Raw genomic sequence first — 16,835 nt, forward strand, 5'->3', positions numbered from 1 at the left:
GAGTCACACGCTTGTTGCTGGGGTTAATCAGCTTGAGGGGAACCCATTTGTCACCCCACAGTGATGAGATGGAACGGCCAACCAGGATGTCTCTGGGTCTACATCTTGACTGTGTAGGCTCAACAATAACAGTGCAGCCTGCTGATAGAGGTGAAGAGGGAGGTAATTTACCCCACACGAGGTGTTCCTGAAGAGGTTCCAGCGTAACACGCTGTCTCAACTTCACTGTGCCAATCTTATCAGGCACCGCCCCGCCCCTCCAACGCTCAACATTGGAAAGCATGGATAAAAACTGGCTACAGTCATCATTGGTGACATCACCTGAAATAGATAGAAGCCTCCAATACTCATCCGTATTCTTCATCACATGAATCAACGACTTAATAGCGTTACTGCCAATAATCATGTCATCACTTTGGCCTGGAATAACCAGCGTGGGGATGAGCAGCTTGAAACCATAAATAGTCACTTCCAAATCACAAACTGCTTTTGGTTGGAACTGGTGACCCCCAGCACCAACAACAACAATGTCATTAGCTGGTTCAAGCTTCAGATCAGGGCAGGACTGTAAAAGCCGCGTAGCAGCAGCCTCACTAATAGAGCACGACATAGAGCCACTGTCGATTATGGCTCTCAGTGAAACTCCACCCACAGTTCCCACAGTTGTGTAAAACAAACTGTCAGATTTCTTAATTCTTTGCGTCATTTGGAAGACAACTGTCATACCAGGTGACGAAGCAGAACACAGAGATCCATACATGGATTCCAGGTCATCATTGTCGCAGATGGGAGAGTCACTCAGATGATCCACACCTTCCTCCCTCAAATGTGGATCAAGTAGTTTTCCGACCGTTGAGGGGCAGAAGACGATGAGGATCTAGGACAGGCACGCCTGGCATGGTCAGGTGAGTGGCACAGAAAACAGAGTTTGTGATCTCGGCAGTGCATAAAAGCTGTGTGAGACATATCATGACAGACGGAGCAGGGTTTATCATGTAGGCCCTCAATCCTGGAATGTCTGGAATTAGGCCGCGTGGTCACACCAGGCTGAAAGGATCCTTGCAGAAGAACCTTCTCAAGCATGCCTATGAGCCGCTCCAAAGTAGCTGAATCTGTCGACTGTGGCTGAATGTGTTTCTCTGTTGGTTGGGCAGGCAATGCTGCTGATATCTGCTGTGCATTCATCGCAACTCTCCCAGTTGTCATGCTGCTTGAATTCAACGTTCCTCCCGAGTGGGACTCACATAGGATTTCCTGGACCTCGTGGGCCGTCCATCTATCAATTGTTTTTGATCTAAAGATCATGGCAAGCTCAGGAGAGGGACAGTTTTTGATGAACATTCGGGTGACCTCAGTGCTGGGGCTACCCAACGCCTGTCCTCGTTCCTTCAGGCGCTCAACAGCAAGATCAACAGCACGGTGCAGCCTAAGCCAGTAATCAAATGCACTTTCACCTTTCTCTGGGAGAGTGGTGTAGAAGTCTGCCAGCGGAAGAGGTGAGCACTGAGCAGAGTCAAAGTGTCTCCTCAGGATTCCATAAATAGCCTCAGGATCACGTGTGACATCTACGACACTGTTTCTAATGCCAACCTGGACCACATCCTTAGCCTTGCCTCTCAAATGAACAAGGATCTCTTCAGCCTGTTCTTCAGATCTCAGACTCCCCAGCTTTATAAAGGCTCTCATCAGATCCTCCCACTCTCTCACAGAAATGAGATCAGAACCATCCCCTCTGAAGCACGGTGGGTCCTTAAGCTTCCTGTGGGACACAAACTGCACATGCGCAGCATCAACAGCAGGTGTAGACGACACAGCATGGAAAGATGTGGCAGTAGGTGCAGGTAAAGGGGTACTAGCAGACGGGCTGAGCTGGGTTAAGATACTCTGCGCTACCCTCTGACCAACCAACTGGATCACATCCCCCATCTGACTCACAATCTCCGTGGCAATAGTATCTGGGTTAGGAGAAGGTGGACTGTTGTTCTGAGACATGTGTGACACAGGGCTAGGGGGAGGGACAACAACCCCTTCACTAGACTGGGACCCTGGGATCCTCTGACTATGCCCTCTGATAAAACCACGCTCACTAACAGGAGTGTCATAACGCAAACGCAAACGCAAAGGGGAACATAACAACCCCCTACCCCTACCAACAACATTAGGAGTACTCGATCCCTCCTCTGTGATGTCCATCACAGCGACTAGAATAAAACAAAAATGCTATATTTGTTCCTTTAAAAAAAATGTGCCAGAAAGAACACAATAAATCACAAATGTGCAGCGCTGAAACTGGCCCCACGTTGCTGAGAGGAGTCCACCGTCCAAACAGTTGATATCCGGGTCACGGCACCAATGTAACCCCCCTCAGTCTCTATCTCCGGTGCTGCATGAGTAAAACTCTCTGGACTCGAGATGGGTAGAGCTCAGGCGTGGTTTATTCCCCTTTTTGTGGGTCTCTGCAATAACATGGGAACATGGATAACCATGGGTTTTCAGCAACAGGATTCCGCCCAAACACAGCAAAAGCTTCATTGCTACTAACGGATAAGCTAATGATGGTATAGTGGAACTCTCAGTTTTCTTAAAATAAATAAAAAACAAATATTGATTGAAAAATAAAATGGCAACAAAACTTATTACGGAAAATAAAATAAAAACATTACTGCATTGTGGTTTAGGTAACAAAAGAGAAATTAATTCACTTAAATGCACGGTCATGTAAATATAAATAAACTTCCAGACCAAAGCCAAATTTCCTTTCATGTACAATAATAAATGGAACAATGCTGCCATCTACTGGGCAAAACTTAACAAGCAGTATTTCTTAAACAGAATTAGCCTGCAGCTCAACCAAATACATGTTTCAAAATACACATACCTGCAATAACATGGGAACATGGATAACCATGGGTTTTCAGCAACAGGATTCCGCCCAAACTATCAAAAGAAGTTTCAAAGTTATTAGACACGACAGTCTCCTCTAGCTGTTAGCCGCTAGCTCAGCGTGTCCATTTTTCCTACCGTCTAACCCGTTAATTGCAAAACAAGATCATAAAACTGAAATCTACTCAGATGCTACTGTATGGGCAGCTCATGCTGTTAATGCACTGCCATGTTAACTTCAATGAGGATTTTCAAATATGTTTTAAACTCATGTTCAGTCAGGGCGGACTGAGGAAGGACTTACCACAGCAAAAGCTTCATTGCTACTAACTAGTGATGGGTCGTTCGCGAACGAAATGGCTCTTAGAGCCGACTCTTTGAAGTGAACGATGCGAGCCGGCTCCTTATTGGGAGCCGTGAGGTTTTTTTTTTTCTTTCTCTCACCCTCTCTCTCGCCCTTTTTGCCGCTAAACTCCGCACGCGCGGCCTGTACTTTGCGCTGGGCAGAGGGGGGAGGGGCGTTAGTTACACTGGCAGTAGCACAGGAACAGAGCCAGAGAGAAAGAGAGCGAGGGACAACAACGTCACATTAGAAAGGTATAGTAATCATCCACTATTTTCAGTTGCAGATGATAAAGGATTCAGAAATCATGCAGGCCCATATGACAGAGAATGTGCATCTTCTTTTTGTTTTAATATTTTAATTTATATTTAATTGTGTTGTGGTTTGCAGTGTTTTGTGTTGTTTCACGTTAAATTTGTTTAAAAGGAAAAAGCTGAAAATTTAAATAGTTAAAAGTTTAAAATGTAATTAGTTGTTTTTTGTATTATATGATTTATTTATTACATTTTATGTGGAGTGAATAAATAAAGTATATTTATGGTGGCCCTTAGAGACAAAGCACGTACAAATTCCAACACACGTACAAACTCCTAAGCATGTACAAACTCCAAAACACGTAAAAACTCAGAATCACGTACAAAACACAACAGAAGTGCTCCAGGATGCTAGGGCGCAGTGTTGAGCTTTTGTTACCTAGTGGCTACACAAGCCAGGAAGTATCAACAACCAGATTTGGTGTGTGGTAGTAACAGGTAAATGAACTTTTTTTTAAATTATTTGAATAAATATAAGTGCTTGTCTATAAATACACAAACAATACACACATGCTTTCAATTGTGTAATTTAAGTGATCTGGGTAGCTCTGCTTTGGAAGTTCAGTTAACATTAGAAATGTATTTTGGAGTTTGTACGTGCTTTAGAGTTTGTACGTGATTTGTCTCTAGGGGCCATATATAAACATATATAAATAAAACCACTTTTTTTACATTAGTAATTCCTTTTCTGCATAATTTTATATTATTGTTAATGATTAAATAATTAAAGCAACAAAACAACCTGAAGAGCCGGTTCGGAGCCGAAAGAGCCGGCTCTTTTTAGTGAGCCGAGCCGAAAGAGCCGGATCTCTAAAAAGAGCCGGAAATCCCATCACTACTACTAACGGATAAGCTTAGGGAAAGCCCGTTTACCAGTAGCAGACTTCCGCTGCGGATTTTCAAAATAAAAGTTTCGAAATAAACCCATGGTTGCGAACCCAAGTTTAACAGGAATTTAACAACAACAAAACCATATTCATTCTTTTACATCGTTACACTTAGCATTTAATTACTTCAGTTATACCAAATAATAAATGACCATCTTATTGGTCTCTTTTTAAGGTTAGTGTTGGAATACAAACATTTTGGGTTAACTGTAGTGAAAACACATTTAATGCATAAACCTAAATTGAATTTATTATGAATATAGGATTATAGATTTGTCGAAATAAGTACACAATAGTTAGTTGAATTTTCAAGTCAAGAAATGAAATCAAAAAGATCATGACATTTCTAAACGTATTATTTTTTAAAGAATATTCATGTATTAGTGCATTGAACAAGAAAAAAATAAAACAAGTAATCATTGTTCTAATTATGATTTTTACGGTAATTCCTACTTTCTACTGCAATCATATATTCTTACAGAATTTATCATGAAAGAAAGCACTAAGCATTCATTTTGAGAGTTAATCTTGGACAGCCAAAGCACACTTAGTTTTTGGCAAGACTGAATGGACATTTCAAATAGTGCACAGTTAGTGAATAAGGCCAATTTCAAATGTCTGCTGTAATCCACTAGGCTAATGCTCTTACACTGAAGATTTATAATGTGATGTTTACAGGACCCATAATTCTCTCCTTCTTCTCTTTTCAAGGAAATCCCAGACACCCTTCCAGAAGACAGAACTCTGCTGATGACTAATGATGAAGAGTGCACTGCAGGTCCTGCTCAGATAGAGGTCCCAGTGGATTCAAGTCAAACTAAAGAGCAAAACCAACTACTACTTCTGGCACTCAAGCTCAAACACAGTTTGACCAATGACTGTGAAGATATCATGAAAACCCTTAATGTTGTTGGTGGCAGTGATTCAGCATGCAGGACAAAATATTCATTTTACAAAGCTTTTGATGATACAAAAGCCATCATGAAAATCTGTTATGTGTGTGAACAGGGTAGTAATATAATGTCAGCTGAGCTGGACCAAGTTCATTGTGTTCAATGCAACATCACCTATGACAAAGCAAGTAGGTTTACCAATAACTTTTTTATATACCTCTCCTCGGAAGATCAAATCAAAAATGTCTTGAGAATGCCAGGAATTACAGATTAATTAATAGGAAGGCAAACAGAAACATCTACTTCTCTCAGTGACATTTGTGATGGTTTTTTGTATCAGAAAGCTTTAAGTGGTTCAGAAACGGCCCTTCAAACCCTCAGCTTAACATTTAGCTGTTATGGTGTGCCATTTTTAAAATAAAAAAAATCCCTTTTATGCACCATTAATGAATTGCCATTGAAAACAAGACAGGATAATGTACTCCTTTGTGGACTATGGTTCGGGGATGAGAAGCCTCACATGAGAAGTTTCTTAAAACCTTCCATTGATGAGTGTGTGGACCTACAGGACAGTGGTTTCAGATGGGAAAATGACAAAGGCGTTTCTGTCAATACAAAAGTAATCCCTCTAATTCTAATGAGTGACTCAGTTGCCAGACCTCTGGTCCAGAATTTTAAACAGTTTAATGGTGAACATGGATGCTCCTACTGCCTTCATGAAGGAAAGGAAGTTGAAAAAGGCAGAGGATCCACTCGTGTATATCCTTTTCAGAAGGACATTCAGCTCCACAATCAGGAACAAACTAATGAATTTAGAGAAGCTGCGCTACAGTCTGGTAAAGCTGTTATGGGTGTTAAAGGGCCGAGTATGTTGTGTAGACTTCCCAGTTTTGATATTATCGAAGGGTCTGTCCCAGACTATATGCATTCAGTACTTTTGGGTGTTACAAGAACTGTAACAGGGCTGTGGTTAAACAGTGAAAACCATGAAAAATACTGGTATATAGGTAGGGTCTCCAAAAAACTGTTAGATAAAATGCTTTTAAAGATTAAACCGCCATGTAATGTACCTCGTGTGCCTTGTGGAAAGCCCACAATTGGTATATGTGGCTCTTTTATTATAGCCTACCTGTACTAAAAGGTGTCTTGCCAGAACCACTACTGAATCACTGGTCTAAACTAGTCAAGGGAGTATCCCTTCTGTTGGGAGAAAATATAACTAGAGAGCAGATTACTGAGTCTGAGGCACTTCTAACAGATTTTGTGAAAGACATGGAGGTATTCTATGGGGAAGCTAATCTGTCTTATAATGTCCATCTTTGCCTCCATTTACCAAGAACTGTAGTTAACTGGGGGCCTTTGTGGGCTCATTCCACCTTTGTGTTTGAGTCTTACAATGCTAAACTATGAGACATGATCAAAAGCACTCAAGGGGTTGCATTACAGATTGTAAAAATGTTCTGGCTACAGAAGGCCTTACCATTTTATGGCCAGACTTTACTGAAAGATGCCTCAAATGAATGCCAGGAGATATTTGAATCTCTAACAAGACCTAAACAGTTTAAACATATAACTCACACACGGTATCAGTGCACTTAATCATCCTAAAGTGCGATTAATTAGGAGGGATGACTATATGGCACTGAGTCGTTATGGGGTACAAAGGAGCAGAGTAAAGTACTTTCAACGAATCATTACAGATGGTGAGGTGTTTCACTTAGAAGATTACAGTCGTGTACTCAAACGTCATTCATTCACTGTTATGTTGAATGATGATGATCAAAATTTCTTTAACTTTAAACGATTTGTAATATGTCAAAATGAAAGTGGAGAGACGTGTTATGCCATCGGAAGATTCTATGAACGAGCAAAGCATAGTCTCTGTGCCTCAAATCCAAGTTATTTTGAACCAGTATCAAAACGTCTTGGACATCTTACAGGTATTCTTGCTGCAGAGATCAAATGTAAATGTCTGATCATTCACACTGAAAAACTAAAAGTTGATTACATTTTTAGAAGCATTAATCAGTGTTAATTCCTTAAATGAGGTTAAACACGAGAAAACATGATTTTCTTCAGTGCCATGTGGTATTTTTCTGAAGTGATTTTAAACCAGTTCATTAAAAAAACATAAATAATTAAACATTAAATTTCAAAACATCAGATATACATTACATTAAGTCATTAAGTGCAATATTATATTGCATCATTAAAGGAACACTCCCTCAGAGTTAAGTACTATATTGTATATATTGTCAAAAACTAAAGTGTATATAGCAGTTGTTGTATTTTGTGTACTGTATCACTGACAGATAATTTCAAAGTCAAGTGAATGCTAATATTGTGTAATGTGAAATACTGTAAGCAAATGAATAAATAACCTAATTCTTGCCAGACCTTTGACACTGTTTTGTTTGAATCCAGCTGTTTTTGCAGATGCGATGAGATGCAGATGTTGTTACTTTTATTATTATTATTGCACTAAATACATTTTAAATAAGGGATACTTTGATATACATTCAACTGTAAGGTTGGAAATGTATTTTCTTCAACGTACAGTGGGGCAAAAAAGTATTTAGTCAGCCACCGATTGTGCAAGTTCCCCCACTTAAAATGATGACAGAGGTCAGTAATTTGCACCAGAGGTACACTTCAACTGTGAGAGACAGAATGTGAAAAAAAAATCTATGAATTCACATGGTAGGATTTGTAAAGAATTTATTCGTAAATCAGGGTGGAAAATAAGTATTTGGTCACCTCAAACAAGGAAAATCCCTGGCTCTCACAGACCTGTAACGTCTTCTGTAAGAAGCTTTTCTGTCCCCCACTCGTTACCTGTATGAATGGCACCTGTTTGACCTCATCATCTGTATAAAAGACACCTGTCCACAGCCTCAACCAGTCAGACTCCAAACTCCGCCATGGCCAAGACCAAAGAGCTTTCGAAGGACACCAGGAAAAGAATTGTAGACCTGCACCAGACTGGGAAGAGTGAATCTACAATAGGCAAGCAGCTTGGTGTGAAAAAATCAACTGTGGGAGCAATCATCAGAAAATGGAAGACATACAAGACCACTGATAATCTCCCTCAATCTGGGGCTCCACGCAAGATCTCATCCCGTGGGGTCAAAATGATCATGAGAACGGTGAGCAAAGATCCCAGAACCACACGGGGGGACCTGGTGAATGACCTGCAGAGAGCTGGGACCAAAGTAACAAAGGTCACCATCAGTAACACACTACAACGGCAGGGAATCAAATCCCGCAGTGCCAGACGTGTTCCGCTGCTGAAGCCAGTGCATGTCCAGGCCCGTCTGAAGTTTGCCAGAGAGCACATGGATGATACAGCAGAGGATTGGGAGAATGTCATGTGGTCAGATGAAACCAAAGTAGAACTTTTTGGTATAAACTCAACTCGTCGTGTTTGGAGGAAGAAGAATACTGAGTTGCATCCCAAGAACACCATACCTACTGTGAAGCATGGGGGTGGAAACATCATGCTATGGGGCTGTTTTTCTGCCAAGGGGACAGGACGACTGATCCGTGTTAAGGACAGAATGAATGGGGCCAAGTATCGTGAGATTTTGAGCCAAAACCTCCTTCCATCAGTGAGAACTTTGAAGATGAAACAGGCTGGGTCTTCCAACATGACAATGATCCAAAACACACCGCCCGGGCAACAAAGGAGTGGCTCCGTAAGAAGCATTTGAAAGTCCTGGAGTGGCCTAGCCAGTCTCCAGACCTCAACCCCATAGAAAATCTGTGGCGGGAGTTGAAAGGCCGTGTTGCTCGGCGACAGCCCCAAAACATCACTGCTCTTGAGAAGATCTGCATGGAGGAATGGGCCAAAATACCAGCTACTGTGTGTGCAAACCTGGTAAAGACCTATAGTAAACGTTTGACCTCTGTTATTGCCAACAAAGGTTATGTTACAAAGTATTGAGTTGTATTTTTGTTATTGACCAAATACTTATTTTCCACCCTGATTTACGAATAAATTCTTTACAAATCCTACCATGTGAATTCATGGATTTTTTTTTCACATTCTGTCTCTCACAGTTGAAGTGTACCTCTGGTGCAAATTACTGACCTCTGTCATCATTTTAAGTGGGGGAACTTGCACAATCAGTGGCTGACTAAATACTTTTTTGCCCCACTGTAAATATCTTTTGAAATGTATTTTGGTTTGAAAGAAATATATTTTATTTTAATTTAATTTAATTTTTTTGAGCATCACAAATACAAAATATATTTACCATATATTTGAAATATATTTTGGCCAGAAAAAATGTATTTTTTTTACCATATGGGTCCACTCTTGTAATACCACCTGGTAGATGTACATAGGACCATGAGTCTGTTCTGCTTGGTTATTTTTTTCTCCCCACTATTACAATGTGCTGATCAACAGTAATCATTGGGGGTCCTATTGTCAGGGTCTTCATCCAACATACTGGCCTGATATTACTTGTTGTTTTAACGTTAATGGAATCCAAGACTCATGGATGCTCAGTTTCTTTCAGTTCATTTTTCAGACTTTTTATTTTACTTCAAAAGGTAGCTACACTTTAACCTACCTACAAAATAAAGATGAGCAAATGAGCCTAATTGAAAGCAGAGGAAAATCCAGCTCTGGTTTCATTCACATGCTGCTTCTTTCCTCAAGGAGCATTTCAGAAAGAGAACACAAATATATAAGTTAGGGGTGGGGCTCGATTAAAAAAAAACAATCTTATTAATTGGAGGCTTTGTAATTTATTAATTGTGATGAATTGTATTTAATGGCACAAGAAAAATTTTTCCCCAGAGCACAAATGTTTTTTAATTTAAATAGTCATGAAATTCAAGCTGGGTGGAGAAAATTATGCAAGGTTGGTAAACACTGGGGCAGTGAAGCATGGAATCAAAACATGCTTCAGTGTATTTTCAGTGTGTCTGTAATAAGATGTAAATACAGGAAAGTGTATATAATCACTGGTCTCCACTCTGGAAGTCAGAAGCTACAAGTTGATGCTTAAAAGATGAGACAATATTCTACGACAGGTGTGTTACAAATATGCTGAAGATCTTCTATTCTTTCAGCCAGTAACTGCCAGTTACCTATTTCATCTGTTTCTTACAGAGATACTAAATATCATCATGAAGCTGCTGACTGCGTCTTCCCTGCTCTGTGCAATGATGGCACAGACGGTGATATTTGATGCCACTAAAGCAAGTGAGCGAACATGGATTGGCAGATATTTTAGTTTTTACTGTACAAAGTCTGACAGTTAAAAAGAATCTTCCCATGAATATTTACTTTGAGAACATCGTTTGGATATACATCTATTTATGATCTGGGAGTAAAAATCTATTTATTGTATTATTCTGTTTTTAAGGAGGGTTACTGGTTTTTGGATCGAGCTGGTTTCAGAAGGAGCCTAACAACTACAGGGACAATGAGCAATGCATGGGGATGAAGTTTTCAGGTACATTTTCGAATAAATTCTTCTGCCCTCAGCTGAATGTCTCTATCCCGCTTATGCAAAGAGCTAAATATTAAATGACTTGAGTAAACACTCAGGAGACTGTGTCGTATTCTTCAGAGCCTTACTGATTGGCATTTGTAAATACTTTCATTCTTTAGTAAAACTGTAATTACAGAAACAGAGTAAGGTGTGTTTAGTCTCCATGCAAATACACAAATGTTATATTCAATATTGTTGCCATGTGTAAACAACCAGTACAAGATCTCAACATCTCAATGAACTAATAGGTGAGATCAATCAATCATTTTGCCACACTTACAGATTATGCCTTTTCAAGTGCAACAGATGCAGGAATATTCAGAGAGACGGAGAAAAAAACCTTCCCTGTCGAGCGCTGGGAGAAAACCCCTACTTGTGCTCTTAAATGGCGCTTCCTCTGTCTACCCACTAGGCAGGCTTTGCCATGAGAAGATCATTGAAATGTGTATCCCATTACTTAGAGAAGAAATGACTATGACCCGTCATATAACAAACTTATAAAAAACATACCTCAGAAATAACTAGTTGCTAGTTTTCTAGTATTATTATGTACACTGTCTTGTTGGTATATATGTATCAATCTAATAAACTTAAACCTAAACCATCCTCCCAATTCTGGTATTCTAAACAAAAGACTGCTTGGTCGAGTTAACCTCCTGAACTATCTACAACAACATTTTAGCCACACTATTGCCCCGATCAAATCAGTGAGCTGGGATTTTTTATTCTAAACATGAACTACTGTTGCATCAACAGACATGGACTACCGGTGTCCCACACAACAACTTAATGTCCAGTATGTTAAGGAGCCAAACACATGCCTTCTCCTCTTGTTAACTGAGATAAACTGGTGGCATATTGGTTTTACATCATACACTGTCCAGTCTGTCCTGGTGGACATGGCAACACGTTATTCATGGTTACATACAATTTTAGACTGATGTGGGCCAAAGCTTGCGTATGGCATACTTGCCATCCTTGAGACCTCAGAATTAGGGAGACATTCAAAAGGGCTGTTTGGGGGAGATATACTAAAAACCCTTGAATTTTACAATGTATCTGATAAAATAAGTTAAATGTCACTGTTATTATTGGCCGGGGCCAGAAACAGCGGGGGTGTCCAAATTCAGAGGCTGCATCCACCTGAGGACCAGGTGTTGTGACTAAAAGTGTCTGCAAAAAACTGATTGCTTGTATTTAAACTGCTATAAATAACTTGTTGGTCTATAATATGTGAAACATATGTCAAATGTATCCCTCGTGAATGATATCAAGTCATCTTGAGCAACAAACAACATTCCTGTAACAAGGTAGAAGCCGCAATCAGTTTTTGGCAGTGACCTTTATGTATCCTTTATTTATGCACTTAAAAAAAATTCTTGTTGATTTTAAAAATGTCTCTTTTAAGAGAAATCTGGCCAAGAGGACAGCTGAAATTGCAACACATGCAAAAATAGTTCTGTAAACATTTTTTAAGAGGACAAAAGGAAGCTGATCGATTATAATGCAGGTACAATAACACAGTTACAAAGATACTTGAGAAACGGGTAATTTTTAAATTTTATATATAACCCTTTTGTAATACCTGTTCACAGAAGTCTATTTAGCATCATATGTAATGATATTACACATAAAAAACACACGGAAACATTGGAAATCACTTTTTGGCACAACACCAGCTCAGATATTTGAAGTTTACACAGCTACATTCTCGCCTGAAAATATGTTTAAAGATTATTTTGCGACCCAGAAAGAGTAATAAGAGTAATATTAAAACTAAGTAGCTGCAGTAATAGTAGCCATTGTTGGAAACTGGAATTGGCTGGGATATGGTTTTTCAATTTTGTTGTCTGGGTGGAAAATCAGGACAAATTGGGGAGAATGGTGGCTCCGGGAGATTTTCAGGAGGGAGCCCTGAAATTCGGGATTCTACCGGAAAAATCGGGAGGGTTCGCATGTATGGTGTAGCATAGCCTGTAACGTTATTTTGACGGACACATTTTATGAATGAACTTGACTTTAAGTGACTTACAGGTTTCTTTGAAAAATACTTTCTTGTATCCAGGTTCTTCCTTTTTGCTGCCATCCTCCTCTCCTCCTCACAGGTCTTCGCAGCGCAGTCTTGCCACTGCTAAAACTAAACATAGCTGCCTGAAAGGCACAGCCAATCACATTGGCCATATCTGTCACAGTGCTAATGTAACAGTGTTTATGTGGTATTATTCCACTTGCCACAAATGTCAGTGTAATGGGGAAACAGCGCCCCCCTCTCGGTGTGGCTGGTTAGGTGAGGCTGGCTGCAGTAATCGCTGCCAGTCTGCCGTAGCCATACGAGAGGTGAGTTGTATTGTTCCGCACACGATATAGCTAAGTAGTACATCACATAAAACATGTTTGATTAGTTGATGGGCACCGAGTCTAATAAGTGCTTAGTGGACACATGTCAAACATCAGTTTTATGTACTTTTCATTTGTTTATTATTGTGTAAAACTGTATGCTAAAGCGGAATGCTAATGGGATGTTCTGCCGTAGTGTGCTGTGCGGAGTGGTGTGTGGCGAGCCATTTGCACTGATACAACACCGTTGTTTCCATTCAGGAAATAAAGTGGCAACGATCGATCAGAGACTCCTTGTCTTCTTAAAAACACAACACAACGCAGAGTCAAGGAGTCTGTTTAGGCCGAATTGTTGCAGCGGGATGAAGCAGAAACCGGTTACACTACTCCCTTTTAAAATCCTGAATAACATTGCGCCCAGTTACCTCACTGACCTCCTCAATTTGTACACTCCTTGTCGTGCATTAAGATCATCAGGTCAATTACTCCTGGCCCAACCTAAGTTTAGACTGAAGACCAGAGGCGATCGTGCCTTTGCTTCAGCTGCACCCAACCTTTGGAATAGCCTCCCTGCTTCTATTCGAGCGTTGGACTCTATCCAATCCTTTATATCAAGATTAAAAGCATATCTATTTGACTTGGCCTTCCTGACCAGTTAATATCCTTTTAAATATTTAAAATTTGAAACTTTTAAATCTTTTATTAGATTTTAATAAATTTATTATTTTTTATTAATTTTACTGCTGTTTTTGTCTTCTTAGCAGATTTTGTATTTATCTAACTCTCCTGGTCTATTAGTGCCTCTATCCTGTCTGTGCTAGTGCCCGATTTGTACCCTGTTATTGACTTATGTTGACTCTCCATATTACTGTGAAGCACTTTGGTGTGCCTTCGGGTTTTTAAATGTGCTATATATAAAATTGTATTGTATTGTATTGTATGAGGTAGGACTCCAGTAGAGAACATAATTTAACTCTTTCTGCACTACTAGGCGAGTGAGATGTTGACGAATTGTGTTTTTCTTTCTATCGGTTTTGTTTTCTTTACTCGAAGAGATCAAATTATTGGTGGGGACATGTCCCTTCCGTCCATGCCAAATCTACGCCCTTGTCTCCACCACTTGCTAATGTTACTGAATCTGTGGAAGCTCTTGCATAGCCACCACCAAACAATTGAGTTATTTTTACACATTTGGCAGCATTTGTCTGAAGGGCTTGTTTCTTTTTTGGCCCTAATTTTTTGTGCACCTCCTTTGCGCTTTTTGTTCTCCATTTTCTTCTATTTGTCTGTGTTAATATTGCTGTCAGAGCCGTCACCAAATCGATGGGGAGGGTTCATCCGACATCCTCGGCTGTGATTGGTCCAGTCCAGAGTCGATCATGACCAATTGGCCAATCCACCACCTTTTATTGTTTATACAGTTATGAAAAACAACAAACAGACATCGGCCCATAAAAACGAAAAATCACCATTGGCCCACCAGGCAAATGCACGGTATGCCTGATGGCCAGTCCAGCTGTGCCTCTGGTTAGATATATTTGTGTCCATGTGATCATGATTTCAGTGCATGATGATTTTTGGTGTTTGCAGGAGACAAGTGTATGAATGATCAGAATTGTCAGGACCAATTCCCATCTGTCAGCGTTAAGAGAATCTGATGATTCCTGTCCTGACATGAGGCACAGTCATCTGGAAACGAAGCAAATAATCTCATAAATCACTTAAAATTTCTGTTTTCGCATCTTTACTTTTTTTGTTTTGCTGTAACGCTGCATAAGGAATGAAGCAACAAGTGGTATAAAATAGAGTTGGACTGCCTCTTTTAAAAGGAGCAAATGAAATGTGTAATGGAAAGATTGCTTTTACCAAAAATGTTTTTTCTTCATCATTAAAATGTTTAGCACTAAATCAAATTGGTCTCTGAGTTTATGTGCCACTGCTCAAGGTTATATAAGCTTAGAAGTCAGTTTTTAACACTCACATTGACTCACATCTAACTTCTCTGCCATCATATCTGTTACAGATACAGTTTGTCATGTAAGAAATTCTGCTCTGAACAGTTAATGTACTACACATATTATTATGAAAAAAGACCAAATGACTATTTCAAGGGGATTTTATTTGTACAATTTGACAGTCAGAAATTGCCTTTTCAAAAGATTTATGTTATATGATCAGGAACAATCCTCAGGCAGGGTGTGGTGTTTGATCAATAGTCAGATGGTACAAAGGAGCCCAAAGCGTGCAAAGAAAATATCTCCCATACCAGCAGCAGGAGTATGAACCACTGATACAAAGCAGAATTTGTGACATGCATTCGTGTTGTTCATCTTGCCACATTTGGACCATAATTGCATCACAAATAGAACCTTTTGTCCAATTTTGATGAGCCCTTATGAATGGAAGAATCATAGTCCTTCCCCATTTTCATCCCCATTTTTCCCCATTGATATTTAAACTTTACCAGGTCCTCTATAAAATGTCTACCTATCTAAATCCATTACGTTTCTGCAGTGAGCTGATTAGATATTTTCACTAACAAGATAACACACAGGCTGCCTGCCCATGTGTTATGTAGGGGCTGTGAGTGTATGCCTCAGACTATAACTGACTCATGAAGGTGGTCTGTTTCATATTTTTCTTTATACATAAAAAACCCCACTAAAATAATTTCAATAGGAGAAACCTTCATGAGTGCATGATCATTTCACAGCAACAAGACTGAACTGATTTAAGATGTGTACTGTAGTTGTGTTTGACCCTTTAGGAACCCCACAACGAAAAAAAGAATGGATTGTTTTTTGTTTCCATTTCTTATTGATTTGGGGAGATAACAGTGTAGTATCCCCAGTGCTGTCTCTGCTGTCTCCCACAAGAAAGCTTAATTTCTGCTGTTCAATACAGAAGAAATGTAAACTTTTTAAATTATGCCATATGTAAAACACTTAGCTGTTTCTCTAATAAAACCTCTGTAACTTTGGTCAGCAGCATCAGGTAATGTTCATATGTTAACTCAAGGTTTTCTTCAACAATCACCAAACAGCTAAAACATCAAATATGAATACAACTGACTCATGAAGGTGGTCTGTTTCGTATTTTGCTTTATATAATTTTCTTTATACAATTTTTGATCTACTGCAGAATATTTTAAGGGATTATCTGCTAAAGGCCAGGAAAATCTCCTTCATGTTTTTTCTATGTTTTACTCTCAGTTACATTGATACAAATGGATCTGCTGTGATGCTTTCACACTGCTTGATAAAGTCTCACAAGTGTCAACTTTGTGTTTATACATAGATATAAAAATATGGATATGTACTGATAAATGATCAGAATTATAATCCATAATTATATTATTATGTCATGTTGCTATAGGCTTGATGCATAATGAAGATGATAATTTTTTCTTTTTATTAAATGGCCTGTTTTTGTATAGCACTTTACTAGTCCCTAAGGACCCCAAAGCACTTTACACATCCAGTCATCCACACATTCACACACTGGTGATGGCAGCTACATTGTAGCCACAGCCACCCTGGGACGCACTGACAGAGGCGAGGCTGCCGGACACTGGCGCCACCTGGCCCTCTGATCACCACTAGTAGGCAAACGGTGAAGTGTCTTGCCCAAGGACACAATGACCAAGACTGTCCAAGCCGGGGTTCGAACCA

The 16,835-nt window shown here is 39.7% G+C and overlaps 2 protein-coding genes across 2 annotated transcripts in view; both read left to right on the plus strand.

Annotated features, from left to right (window-relative positions):
• LOC146522992 (ladderlectin-like) overlaps positions 1-14,837 on the plus strand; it is a 40,041-nt gene extending 25,204 nt beyond the window's left edge. The window contains exon 6 of the mRNA XM_085142998.1: positions 14,755-14,837. Within this exon, the coding sequence (XP_084999124.1) occupies positions 14,755-14,822 (68 nt within the window). The 3' untranslated portion in view covers positions 14,823-14,837. The remainder of the gene's footprint in view (positions 1-14,754) is intronic.
• LOC146522993 (uncharacterized) lies at positions 5,745-6,527 on the plus strand (the record flags this gene model as incomplete). The annotated part of the gene is made up of 1 exon (XM_085148092.1): positions 5,745-6,527. A coding segment is annotated over one exon (714 nt), but the record flags the coding sequence as incomplete, so codon positions are not given.
• Positions 14,838-16,835: the final 1,998 nt, after the last annotated feature.

This window comes from Neolamprologus multifasciatus, chromosome 3, assembly GCF_963576455.1.
Source record: "Neolamprologus multifasciatus chromosome 3, fNeoMul1.2, whole genome shotgun sequence".
Classification (NCBI taxonomy): Eukaryota; Metazoa; Chordata; class Actinopteri; order Cichliformes; family Cichlidae; genus Neolamprologus; species Neolamprologus multifasciatus.